This window comes from Tamandua tetradactyla, chromosome 14 (assembly GCF_023851605.1).
Source record: "Tamandua tetradactyla isolate mTamTet1 chromosome 14, mTamTet1.pri, whole genome shotgun sequence".
Classification (NCBI taxonomy): Eukaryota; Metazoa; Chordata; class Mammalia; order Pilosa; family Myrmecophagidae; genus Tamandua; species Tamandua tetradactyla.
The window spans coordinates 58629294-58643201 of NC_135340.1; the positions used below are offsets into that span (position 1 = coordinate 58629294).

The window sequence follows — 13908 nt, forward strand, 5'->3', positions numbered from 1 at the left end:
GGCTTAAATACTTTCTTTGTCATCACAATTAACTTTTTTTCCTTCTTTTTTTTTTTTGTGAACAATAGGATATGTACAAAAAAGCTATAAATTTCAAAGCACAGCATGACAATTAGTTGTAGAATGTATTTCAGACTTTGATGTGGGTTACAATTTCACAATTTTAGGTTTTTACTTCTAGCTTCTCTGAAATACTGGAGACTGAAAGAGATATCAATTTAATGATTCAGCATTCATATTCATTTGTTAAGTCCTATCTTCTATGTATAATTCTACCATTACCTTTGTTCTTTCCATACCTCTCTTTGGAGTTGTTTGGGCTAGGGCAATTCTAAATTTTTGATATTGGAAGGGTCAGTCACTCATATGGGATAGGGAGATGGAACTATCTGATGTTCTGGAGAGGCTGGGCTAGGTTTCAGAATTTACCTAGACCAGGGACCCATCTGGAGATTGTAGGTTTCTGACAAGTTACTCTAGTACCTGGAACCCTTGTGGAATCTTATATATTGCCCTAGGTGTTCTTTAGGATTGGCTGGAATGGTCTTGGTTGGGGCTTGGCAGGTTATGACAGGTAGCGAGGTCTACCTGAAGCTTGCGTAAGAGCAACCTCCAGAGTAGCCTCTCAACTGTATTTGAACTCTCTCTGCCACTGATACTTTATTAATTATACTTCTTCACCCCTTTTGGTCAAAATGTAATTGTTGATCCCATGGTGCCAGATCTGGATTCATCCCTGGGAGTCTTTTCCCATGTCACCAGGGATCAATCATTTTTAAGTATAGAATTAAGTGGTATTAATTACATTTGCATGGTTGTGCTACGGTCATCACCATCTATTACCAAAACTTTTTTCATCATCCCCGATTACTTTTGATTCAGTGTTCCTAAGCATTGAATTTTTTTTCTTAATATAGAGGTAGTGAGAGGGCTTTTCTGTTGCAATTTTGAAAAAGCTTATCCTTAGGCAGTAGTCAACTCAAGCTTAAAAAGTTTGAAAGTTGTTACATTATCTATCAAGTAAAATGAAGATTCTTGTGCAAATTTAAAATGAATGTGCCTCTAATTCTTTTGAAAGAGTTGGGGTAAAAATACCTTAATTAGAGCAGGCCATGGTGGCTCAGCAGGAGTCAGAGTTCCTGCCTACCATGCCAGAGACCCGGGTTCAATTCCCGGTGCCTGCCCATGCAAAAAAAAAAAAAAATATATATATATATATATATATATATAGACCTTAATCAGACTTTTTCATTATGCAGTTATGCTCAAACTCAAAGTGAATAGGAACATAAAATAAATGTGAGAAAAAAACTACATATTCTTTGGTAAAATGAAACCTTAATTTTTTTTTTCAGGTTAAACTACAGAACAACATATCATATCAAATGGCAGACATACATCATTTAAAGGGTAAGCAACTTAATTACAGATTAAAGATATAAAAAATTGCTTAATGTTGTGTTATATATAATATATGTGAGTTAAAATTTAAGGTCTGAATCTTAATCTTATACTGTAGACAGGGTTCATGCAATGAAATGTTGTTAAAAGAATCCTCAAAGAAAAGTGAGCTGTGGCTCGGGGCCGTAAAAATCTTAGGGAAAAAATGAGGGATGATCTCTTTGTTCTGTATCCAATCTGTGAAATAACCCATTCAGGACTACGGATACTTTGGACAGGTCATCCAAACTTAATGCTTTAGTTACCTTGGGAACAGAAAGAAACTTGTCTTATACTTTCATATATAGTGACTTACAGATTTACTTAGGTGGAATGATAGGAGGTATACTAAAGCTTCAAAGAAAAAAATAGGTAAGGAGAACACGCTCTATGGTCTGTTTACACTACTTGACACCATTGCTGGCCTTTGGAGTGTGGGGTTTGAGAACCATCCCTCTTCTCACTCAGCCCTTTCATTCCAACATATTTTATTTTAAAAATTGTGCATTCACTGGCTCCAAGTTTATATATGTGGATAAGAATGATGCATGCACTCTAATTTCATACGTATCCTTTTTTTTTCTTTTCGTAAATATCCTTTTATCCCATAACATTTTAAGCCTCATTAGGTAGAATTAAATAGTCTACTTTTATCATCCTCTTGAAGAAGCCAACCTGAGCTGGTTTTGTGGTTTAGCAAAGTTGTGCCTCTCAGCTAACAAAACCATTATGATGTATTATTTGATATTATAACCCTTAAATAGAAATTAATAATTTTGTACCATCTGTGATTTAGAATAGCTTTGACTTCCTGTTGGAAATGCTGCCTGGGTATACAGATTTGTTTTTCTTGCATTTGTGTTCATGTTCTATTCTTTTTGATGCACGGAAATCTACTAGGTAGCACAAAAAATGCCACACTGTTGGTGCTGCTACTAGTTTGCAGTTTTTACAGATGATTCTACTTGTCGTCAGAGTGTATTTTTTATTAAATAATAATAGATCACTTGGATTAGAAGTCCTATGGCTTCTGCTAGTATGTCATAGAAAATGACTATCCATGCTTTTGAGTAAAAATCTTTATTTTACCCAATGTATTGAAGTATATCGTAAGATGTTTTGAAATTTTTTATGATACTCTTCAGCAGAGTAAAAGACTTTGATTTGAACTAATAACTGGATGAAGTTTTTGGTTTTGATTCATTCACTGAAGCTTGGGCTTTTTAAGATTGAATTTCATTATTGTAACTTTTGTACCTTGTGGAAGTATTTCTTTTGAAACAAATTTCATGACAAGTTGATTATAAAATCCAGATTTGACTCTTTTCATTGAAATTAATACTTCATATAATGGAATTGAAAGACACTAAGACTTTTAAAAAACCTTAGGGTGGTTAATGTTTGCTTACAAATAAAGGTAGTGAAAATTGATTTTTAATCTCTGAGATTATAAATTAGCATTCTTATTTATAGATTTATTTTGTGATTTATTTTGAATGTCTCATCTTATTTTTATGCCTATTTCTGAAAGAAAATTTGAGGTCAAATTTTTATGGAAGTAGTTTTTTTTTGCTTTAAAAATTGGTTCTTGAAATGCTAGTGATCATTGACAGGGAGAGGGTAAGGGACATGGTGTACATGAATTTTTTTCTGTTGTCTTTTTACTTCTTTTTCTGAATTGATGCAAATGTTCTAAGAAGTGACCATGATGATGAATATACAACTATGTGTTGATATTGTGAATTACTGGTTATGTATGTAGAATGGAATGATCATAAGAATGTTTGTGTTTGTTGCTATATTTTTTAAAAGTTTAAAAATTAATTTAAAAAAACCTGGTTCTATGGTGGTATGTACATATGATGGAATATTGTATGGCTACAGAAAGGAATGAAGTCATGAGGTATGTGCAATGAGGGGAATGTACCTTGCGGACATTATATGGTGCAGAATAAGCCAGAAACAAAAGAATAAATATTATATGGTGTCTTTTAGAAAATAATTATAAGGAAATTGGGGCCTAGATTTTAAGCTGCTATAGTGGTCACATTAGTGTGGAGCTGTAAATGTTATTTCTAGGTTTTGTGATGCTGTGCTATATATGTATAACTTGGTATTTCCCTAGAACTTTGGGTACATATGTGACATCTCAGACTCAGAGTTGGAGTTGTGCAGCTCAGAAAATCAGCATGCTATATACAGCAGTTGTTAAAGAAATCAAAAAAGAGATCAGGCTTCAATTAGGGATAAGAATGAAGCTGTTCTGATTGGGACTAGAGTAAATCAGAATACAGGATAAAGGATGATATTGTCTGTGTTTTAGAACCTCACCTACTGTATGAGACCAAAGAAAAAGAGATTTATTTTGTCTAAAACTTAAATTTTCTATAGAACATAGTCTAACTCAACCTGTCTAGATAGAGCATTTAAACAACCCAAATATGTGGAGCCCAGAATGAAAGTGAGGGCTTGTAATGTTGTGTAGCTTAATATAATATCCAGATACATACCAGAGTATGTTGGACAGATAATAAAAAGTACTGGCAAATTCCCTTGAAGGACTGGAGAAAAAATATGGAGCTATTAACCTTTCCCACCAAGGAGACCCCTATACTCTGTCAAACATTAGGGACTCCCAAGTCAGTAGGCCAATCTCTTGATCTTGAACTTTGCTCATTAGAAACTTATTTTTGTAGTAGGGAAGCTAAGTTACCTATCGTTATCCTTAAGAGTTACTTCCAGCAAACCTCTTTTGTTGCTTACATGTGGCCTCTCTCTCTCTAAGCCCAACTCAACTCTGCAAGGAAAATCATCTCCCTCCTACGTGGGACATGACATCCAGGGGTGAAAGTCTTCCTGGCAACGTGGAACATGACTCCCAGGGATGAGCCTGGCCCTGACACTGTGGGATCAACAACACCTTCCTGACCAAAAAAGGGGAAAGAAACATAACAAAATAAGGTTCAGTGGCTAGAAGAGTTCAAAATAGAGTCAAGAGGCTATTCTGGAGGCTACTCTTAAGCAACCTTCAGATAGATATTGCTGATTACCATGGTTTGTCAAACCCAAACCAGCACCATTCATATGAACCGTAAAGAATGCCTAGGGCTCTATCTGAGATTATACAAAAGTTGCATGCACTAAGATTACTTTCCAGAAACCTACAACCTCCAGATGGTTCCTAGACGATGTAAGTTCTGAAATCCAAAGGTGTCAGCCTCTCAAGAACATCAACTAGTTCCATCCTCCTGTCCCATATTGTCTACACCCCTTTCCAATATTAAAAAGTTAGAATGGACATAGTCCAAATATTTCTCAAGATTGGGAGAAGGATCACAGGAGAAGGAGTTAAAACAGAGAAGATTGGACTTAAATGAGTATGACTGCTGAATCATTAGACTGATACTTATTTTAGTCTCCAGTGTCTTGGAACAGCTAGAAGGAAAAATCTGAAATTGTGAAACTGTAACCCACACCAAACTTTGAAGTCTCTGTAACCCACACCAAACTTTGAAGTCTGAAATTGTGAAACTGTAACCCACACCAAACAACTTGCTGCAACATACTTTGAAATTTTTTGCTTTTTTGTATATATATTTTACAATAAAAACTTTAAAAAAATACTGATTCCAGTCAACCCATTTCTTAACTATAATCTTGTGAAAAACAACTCCACTATTCCCTAACATGCCTTAGTTCTACTATCAAAGGAAGTCCATCCTGTTCAATAACTACTGTATCTGATCTCATGTTTTTATGTTACTCTGTGGAACCTACTGTAATGACCTAGAACAGCTACACTAGACACAGAGAATCTCTGGGTTCAAATAAAGAGAATACACTGCAATCAATCACATTAAAATTGTGAAATAGGAACATTTTGTCTTTAGTTTTGCTTTCTAGTTTGCTTACTTTCCCCTTTCAAGTCTTTGTATTGACTGCTTAAGGTACCTGTTTTCTCCCTGCTTTTTAAATGTTGGGTATTCAAATGGGAAAGATTCTGATGTTTTACATCATCTAAAACTCATTTGTATGATGTTTTATTTTTCTTCATCAATTGCATTTTAAGCCTCTTTTTTTGCAACTTAGAAATAAAGGCTGTATTTCCTGATAAAAGAATTTTAAGTATTGTCAGTAGGAAAGCAGAGAGGCCATCTGAAATCTTGAAATCAATGTAATCAGATTTATTTGGAAGGTAAACTTACCTACTTCAGTTATTTAGCTCTGTAGGAAAGAGATCTGTAATCTTTCACTTCCCTTTTTCCTGAGAAGAATGAGTCCTAAAAATCACCATTTGAGGTCCATTCCCTGATTCCTGCTAAGAAGTTGCTGATATTTTTTTCAGTTGTGGTAACTTTCAGATCTAGAACCTATCCAGACTGAGCACAAGTTCATTGCACTGACCGGTTCTGTCTCTTAGTTACAAGGCTTTTTGTCACTGCCACCTGCTGAGATTTCATTGTCCCTGTAGAATCATCATCGCTGGGGTTAGAGTGTCTCCTGTCCCCAGGCTTCTGTATCTTAGAGGTTGGAACCAGGGATCAGGTAACAAGTGGAATGTGCTGATCAGGATTACTTGGCCTCAGGTCCAGTCATTACTTTTATCTGGAAAATACTAAGATCAACATGTTTACATAATAGGAAATTAATAGAGTAAAAAGAGAAATTAAAAAATGTGGCTTGAATATGTAAAAATAACATTAACTACAAGCATTTTATGTGAATCACTTTTTATACCTGATTATTATACTATGCAATAGTTATTATTGTGCATATTGTTAAAGCTTTAATTTACACACATTGTCAAATGTTTATTGTGACTTCTAAATTTATATTTGTTGTAACCACAGTTGTAATTCTACAAATAAAATTTAGAAAGTAGAGAAAAAGTAAATGCTCAGACTCCTACCACCAAACATAATTTATTTGATATATTTTGGTTCTCGTCTTTTTACACAGGTACGGATATAAAAAATAGGTTTACATCCTGCTTTTAAAAAGCTTATATCCCAAGCATTTAGTCTTTAAAGTAACAAGACTATTTCTACAAGTCTTTTGTGAAAAGTATATGTTATAGTATAGTATTTTGGTACATTATGGTTAGATATTATATTTTAGTCATAATAGCTGTTGCTTATATAGTATAGATTTCTGTTCCCATTTATAAAAATTAGGACTTTTATAATTACTACTTATGTTAATTGCTAAGGCTGTTAGCTAATTTTTAAATAATCTATCCAAAAAACTCTTCTCTGCCTACATTTATCTATAGGCTCCAATGATGAGGGAATGAAATCTAGAAAATGTGGGGCCAGTGATTATGGATTAAATGTTACAAAAAGCATCTGGCCCACGTTTTAATTTACTATCCAGCTTTGGATTTCATGTAATCCATTACAATTAGAAACTTCTTCCCTAATCCAGAAATTATAAGATTTGAAAAGGAAATTTTAGTGTATTTGGACCTACTTCAGTAGCAAAATTAGAAATGAAATAACGTGATGAGTCCCTAAATTGGGAGTCAAATGTGATTTAAAATGAAAAAGAAACCTTGTATTTTGTATCCTTAGCCATCATATCTAAAAGATATGAATTTTTTTTACTTCTATAAAGCAGATAGGTATAAAGAGAAAGGCATTTAGTATATATATTCAGAATGTGAAAAGATTAGTAATTTTTAATATTTCAGATAGCTATAAATACCACTAAAGTGATATTGTTTTAAAAATAAATTTTATTGCCCATTAATATATTATAAATGCAACTAAATTTTGTACCAATTATATAATTTAACTCCTTAAGAGTTTAAGAGAGAAAAATTGAGAAGTATGTTTATTGCCATAATTTCTCAATAGAAAGCATTAGATTGGGTAAACTATTCCTTTGGTTTTTACCTTTTGTTAATAGAGCAACTTGCTGAGCTTCGTCAGGAGTTTCTTCGGCAAGAAGACCAGCTTCAGGACTATAGGAAGAACAATACTTACCTTGTGAAGAGGTTAGAATATGAGAGGTAAGATACTTCATGCAATGAATATTTCTAAATATGAAATAGCTGTCTGACTTTTGGGCTTAATTCATTTCCTGCTTTCTGATTTCTGTTTTGCTTTCCTTCTCTTTGTTTTCTTAGAACTTAAATTTTTAAAAAGTTTTCTTTAGATGCCTCTTTGAAATACATATTCTTTTATTGTGATATGTTAACACCATGAATATATCTTAAAAGTCATGTTGTGTCTATATCTACCAATGTTGTAGGATTCATTTTGAGACAGAAAATCTTGCAAGCTTTGTTTTATTGAATTGAATGTGACAAAGACTGAAAGAAGATTCTGTGGTTCTCTTGGAAGGGCATCTAGGAGATGAAGATAGTACTGGAAGATGTACCTGGAATAGCTGAGTGTTGCTGCTTCTCCTGCTTTGCACATCAGTGCCCTTGCTTTCATTTGGTGATGAGGTTAGGGAACCTCTTAGGGTCCGTTTTTTTTTTTTTTTGTTTTTTAGTGATCACTCTTTAAAAGTCTTAATTATATATATGTATTTTTTTAATAAATCTTCACGCACATACATTCTATACATGGTATATAATCAGTGGCTCACAATATCATCATATAGTTGTGTATTCATTACCATGATCGTTTTTTTAGAACATTTGCATCACTCCAGAAAAAAATAAAAAGAAAAAAACTCATATATATCATACACCTTACCTCTCACTTTCATTGACCTGTAGTGTTTCCATCTACCAAATTTATTTTACCCTTTGTACCTGCCCATTATTTATTTAGTTTGTTAGTTATTTTTATCCATATTTTTTACTCATCATTCCATACCCTAGATATAAGGTGCACCAGACACAAGGTTTTCATAATCACACAGTCACATTGTAAATGTAGTATCTTTACTGTTTTTTTTTTTTTTTTAAATAAATGTTATATCTTTATACAATCTTTTTCAAGAATCTAGGCTCCTGGAACACAGCTCAACAGTGTTAGGTACTTCCCTCTAGGCACACCAATATACCATAAATTAAAAAGGGATATTCTATGTAATGCATAAGAATAACTTCCAGGATAACCTCTCGACTCTGTTTGAAATCTCTCAGCCACTGTATTTTATCTCATTTCTGTCTTCCCTCTTTTGGTCAAGAAGGTTTTCTCAATCTCTTTATACTGGGTCCCAGCTTATCCTGGAGTTCTCTTCCACGTTACCAGGAAGATTTACACCCTTGAGAGTCATGTCCCATGTAGAAGGGAGGAAAGTAAGTTAACCTGCTGAGCTGGCTTAGAGAAAAAGGCCACACCTGAGCAACAAAAGAGGTTTTCTGGGGGTGACTCATAGGCCTCATTTTTAAAAAAATTTATTTATTAATTAAAAAAATAAAGAAAAAATAAAACAACATACATAATCAGTAATTCACAATATCATCACTTAGTTGCATATTCATCATTTCTTAGAACATTTGCATTAATTCAGAAAAAGAAATAAAAAGACAACAGAAAAAGAAATAAAACGAAAACAGGAAAGAAAAAAAAGATTATACCTACCATACCCCTTACCCCTTGCTTTCATTGATCACTAGCATTTAAACTAAATTTATTTTAGCATTTGTTCCCCCTATTATTTATTTTTATTCCATATGTTCTACTCCTTTGTTGACAAGGTAGATAAAAGGAGCATCAGACACAAGGTTTTCACAATCACACAGTCACATTGTAACAGCTGTATCATTATTCAATCATCCTCAAGAAACATGGCTACTGGAACACAGCTCTGCATTTTCAGGCAGTTCCCTCCAGCCTCTCCTTTACATCTTGAATAACAAGATGATATCTACTTGATGCGTAAGAATAACCTCCAGGATAACCTCTATACTCTGTTTGGAATCTCTCAGCCATTGACACTTCGTCTCATTTCCCTCTTCCCCCTTTTGGTCAAGAAGGTTTTCTCAATCCCTTGATGCTGGGTCTCAGCTCATTCTAGGGTTTTTCTCAGTCCTTTGATACTGAGTCTCCGTTCATTCCAAGATCTCTGTCCCACGTTGCCAGGAAGGTCCACACCCCTGGGAGTCATGTCCCACGTAGAGAGGGGTAGGGTGGTGAGACTGTTCGATGTGTTGGCTGGAGAGAGGGGCCACATCTGCGCAACAAAAGAGGCTCTCTTGGGGGTGACTCTTAGGCCTAAGTTTTAAGTAGACTTGACCTATCCTTTGTGGGGTTAAGTTTCATATGAACAAACCCCAAGACTGGGGGCTCTGCATAGGCCTCATTTGAAGTAGGCTTTGCCTATCCTTAACAGGAATAAATTTCGTAGGGACGAACCCCAAGATTGAGGGTTCAGCCTGTTGATTTGGTTGTCCCCACTACTTGCAAGAATATTGGAAATTCTCCAAATGGAGAAGCTGAATATTTCCTCCTTTTTCCCCATTCCACCAAGGAGACTTTGCAAATACTTCTTTATTCACTGCCCAAATCACTCTGGAATTTATTGGGGTAGCAAACTAACCTGGACAAACCAACAAAATCTCATGCCCTATTCAAGATTCCATGTACTTTGGTGTTCAACTAAACTGAACATACAAGTTAGATTAAGAAATGCACCACCCAAGATATAAATTTTGTACCAAATAAACATCTCTCCCTTTACAAAAGTTGAAGTTTTAAAATGTGGTAAAAAAACTCTATTATAATCTTTAATCACTTTCATGGCAAAGGATATTTTTTAGAGCTGCACTCCGCAAATTAGAAAGAATTGCTCTGTTTTAAAGTACCATTTGTTTCTTGCTCATATATCAATGTGCTATACTTATGTATGTATGTATTTTAACTTAACAGTATCCAAACTTCTCCATCTTTCTGTAGGATTAAAAATGTAGTATATTTAGAGGCAATATATTATTCCAACATATTAAGGTATTAAAGCTTGTTTAATTCTTGCTTGTTCACTGTTAGAGTTTCCCTTTTTTTTTTTAAACTGTTATAACTATCACAGTATAAAAATCTTTATACACAAAGGGTCCATTGCCCCCTTTTGTTATTTCAGTGGTGCCTATTCTCAAACATAGAATTCCTGAAACAGATTATTTTATCGGTGTTGTTTCTCTTTGAGCATAGATGAAATATTACTTTCAGAAATCATAGTACTAATTTGTAATGTAGGTGTTTTTCATAGCCTCAATATTTTTTTTTATATTTCTAATTTAATTTTCTAGTAAAGGTATAAGGTATAACTATATATACATATACAAAGTATAATTTACATTTTTAATGCTGAAACAGCCTTTTTCTGTGTAGAATTAATCATCATTATACGTGGATTCCATGTTTGTAAATTTGCCTACTCAGTAAAATATACTTGTGGCCTCCAAATCATTTTAAATGGACTTTTGTGGTCATCTCTGGACATCTGCAGAGTGGCAAAAAATTTGAGTTGCCCAAAGCACATGTTACCTGCTGAGGTTGAACAAGGAAATGCTTTGCTTTCTTGTTTCAGCTTTCATACTGTAAACAAGTATCCTTTTTCATGGTATATATAGTACTACATTTTTTATATTTTTGCTTTTTTTATTGGTGAATTTGCTGTTTGAAATAACCCCCAAGTAGAGCGCTGAGGTGATGTCTAGTGTCCGTAAGTTCAAGAAGGTTGTGTAGTGCCTTACAGAGAAAAATACATATGTTAACAGCTTCATTCAAGCACTAGTTATAGTATTATTGGCTATGAGTTCAGTTTTAATGAATAAACTATATATTAATAAGATAACTTTAAATAGAAGCATGCATAAAACAAGATTACATATTAATCAGTTGACAAAAGTGATGACACCACAGGCACACAGAAACCTAAGCAGTGATTCAGTATTTGTTAATTCAGAGTTTGCGGTGACTTGATAGACTGTAATTACCACAAATAATGAGAATCAAAAGGACTTAATGGTTATTTTTGTCTTTTTGCATGAATGCTATATTTATAGCCTTTGACTTCTTGTCCCATGGAAAGTCATCATTTTTATTTCTTTTGTTCCTTTACATTTTCTCTTGAGGGTACCAGTCGTTTAGCTTAGACTTTTATTATTGTGCTTAAAGTGCTAAGTACTAGATGAGTCATATGCTGCCATTCCTTGCCAGATGAGTCATATGCTGCCATTCCTTGCCAGTTCTCGTGATTTTGGCTTTTCTATTCTATTACTATATATTGGTAGTCACAGATTTCTACAGTATTTTTCTCTTTTGTGGTTGAAATTGGCTCTTGCGGTTGTTTCTCTATAAATGCGAGTTGTAAAATTAATAAAAAATGAATTGTTTTAATCTTTCTAATTTCCGTTTTCTCAATTGTTAGCTTTATCAGTATTCTTTATCCTGTAATAAATGTTTAAATGTTTTTAAATTTTTGACTTCGTTCTAGTTTTATGTCTGCTCCGTCATTCCTTGTCCACTCTCCTCTGTTAACTAAAAGTTTTATCTTTAGGAAAGTATTTCAGCTTCTAGACAGTTTGAGAATCCAATCTAAGATAATATAATCTAAAAGAGTGACTCTGTAATTTAGTTTTCAGTGTGGACAACAGATAAAGAAATTAAGAACACAGCATGAAGAAAATATTAAAAAGTTAGCAGACCAGTTTTTGCAGGAACAAAAGGTAAGTTTTAATAAATATATTTAATTCAAAATATGTTCTTGTTAGAAGAATTTAATTTGGAAATTATTTTGTGAAGCATATTTTTAAGTATTAAAGCCTGCCTAGTTCCAAAATGATTTACAGTGGCTTTATTGCTGAGTAAATTGGACATAAGCAAAAATGTAATCTGAACTCTTAAAACTAATCTTGAGGTAAGATACCTTTTACCTGTTTTTTAAAACTAATTTTTGCTGTTATTATATTTTTCAGATTGTAAAATGGATATTTTACTAAAATTGGCTACTGTCTAGAATTTTATACATTTGAAAAATAGAAAAAAATTGAGACAGTTTTTCTTTATCAATCTCTGTTATTTGAACATCCTTACTTAAAATACAGAAATGAAGCACTAGCCACTATAACGAATTTTGATTAATATTGTAGGGGATGGCAATTTTTTGGATTAATTTATCCATTTAAACTTGATATGTATTATGAAGGCTTTGCTAGAAATACAGAGAATTTTTTTGAAGATTGCTAGTAGTTATTAAGGACATGATTCATTTCCTATACCCTATAATTTCATCTGGCTAGTCATGTTTTGCATTGTCTTGTTATTTAAAGTAAAAGGAGATTTAATAGTGAAAGGTGTTTTTCTTGCTCTTTGGTGGCATCTCACCTAAAGGTCTAGAAATTGGAAACCAGGTTTACCATTAGCTATTTCACTATTTGAAGCATAATAGTAAGGATATTGTTTTCTCTTTTTATTTTTTGAATCTGCAAAGTAGGATAGCTATTACCCGTCCACAGTTTATCCCTGTAGAAATGTGAGGATGAATTGGGTGAAAGAAGGTAGGCTGGAGAGAGCTCATAAAGTAGTGGGCATTGAAGGCAGTCGGACGGTACTGTGGAGACACTAGGGGGACAGAGGAGCATGGTAGGACACAAAAGGAAGGGGAACAGAAATTTGCTATGGCAAGTGTAAGTCCAAAATATAAATAATGGGGTAAATTTGCTCTTTTTTGTTCTTCTCAAGGAGAACAGATGAGAACTTTTCTTTTCTTAGTCAAATGTAGTTCCGTCTCTAAAACACTAGGCTATTTTATCACTTGACTAATGTCCTCTTCAATCCCTCTCTGCCATTATCCTGCCCTAAATGGAACAAGGCAGAACAAGAATGGAGGTTTCTAGAGAACTTCTTTCTAGAGTAAATCACTGACCCTTATCCTTGCAATCTTCCTACCCTTCAGGCTCTCTTTGAGTCTACTCCCCACCCTCCATTTTCTATTCTTCAACTCCTATGACAAATTGGTTCTGTGAAATCTGAGATGTTTTTTCATAGGAACAAATCCAATGTTAGCTATGTGAAATAAGGTTAAGTAGTGTTTAGGGATATATGTATTTTGAGACCAACCACATGCCTATCTTAGAAAGTACTGAGAAGGTATCTGCAAACTAGAGCTACAGGAAAGATCCAGCCTGTTGCTTAGTTTTGTAGTGCCCATAAGCTAAGAATGGTTTTACATATGTAAATGGTTTTAAAAATCAAAAGAACAAAAATATTTTTTGAAATGTGAAAATTATAAAAAATTCAAATTTCAATGACCATACATAAAATTTTATTTGAACTCAGCCACACTCCACTCATTGGTTTAGTGCTTTCGTGTTGCAGAGGCAGAGAAGCTGTCACAGACCAGATACTAAGGAGACTGTAGGATTAAATGCAGTGTAGTTTCTTGAAGTGGATCCTGGAACAGAAAAGGGACTTAGTGACAAAACTGGTGAAATCTGAATAAAGTCTAGAATTTAGTTAATAATAATGTACTAATGTTGGTTTCTTAGTTTTGGTAAATGTACCATGA

At 33.8% G+C, this 13908-nt stretch overlaps 1 protein-coding gene across 2 annotated transcripts in view; it reads left to right on the forward strand.

Annotated features, from left to right (window-relative positions):
- GOLM2 (golgi membrane protein 2) overlaps positions 1–13908 on the forward strand; it is a 196510-nt gene that overhangs the window by 46004 nt on the left and 136598 nt on the right. For both annotated transcript variants that reach the window (XM_077127715.1, XM_077127716.1), the window contains exons 2-4: positions 1356–1410; positions 7348–7450; positions 11977–12067. In XM_077127715.1, the coding sequence (XP_076983830.1) occupies positions 1356–1410; positions 7348–7450; positions 11977–12067 (249 nt within the window). The remainder of the gene's footprint in view (positions 1–1355; positions 1411–7347; positions 7451–11976; positions 12068–13908) is intronic.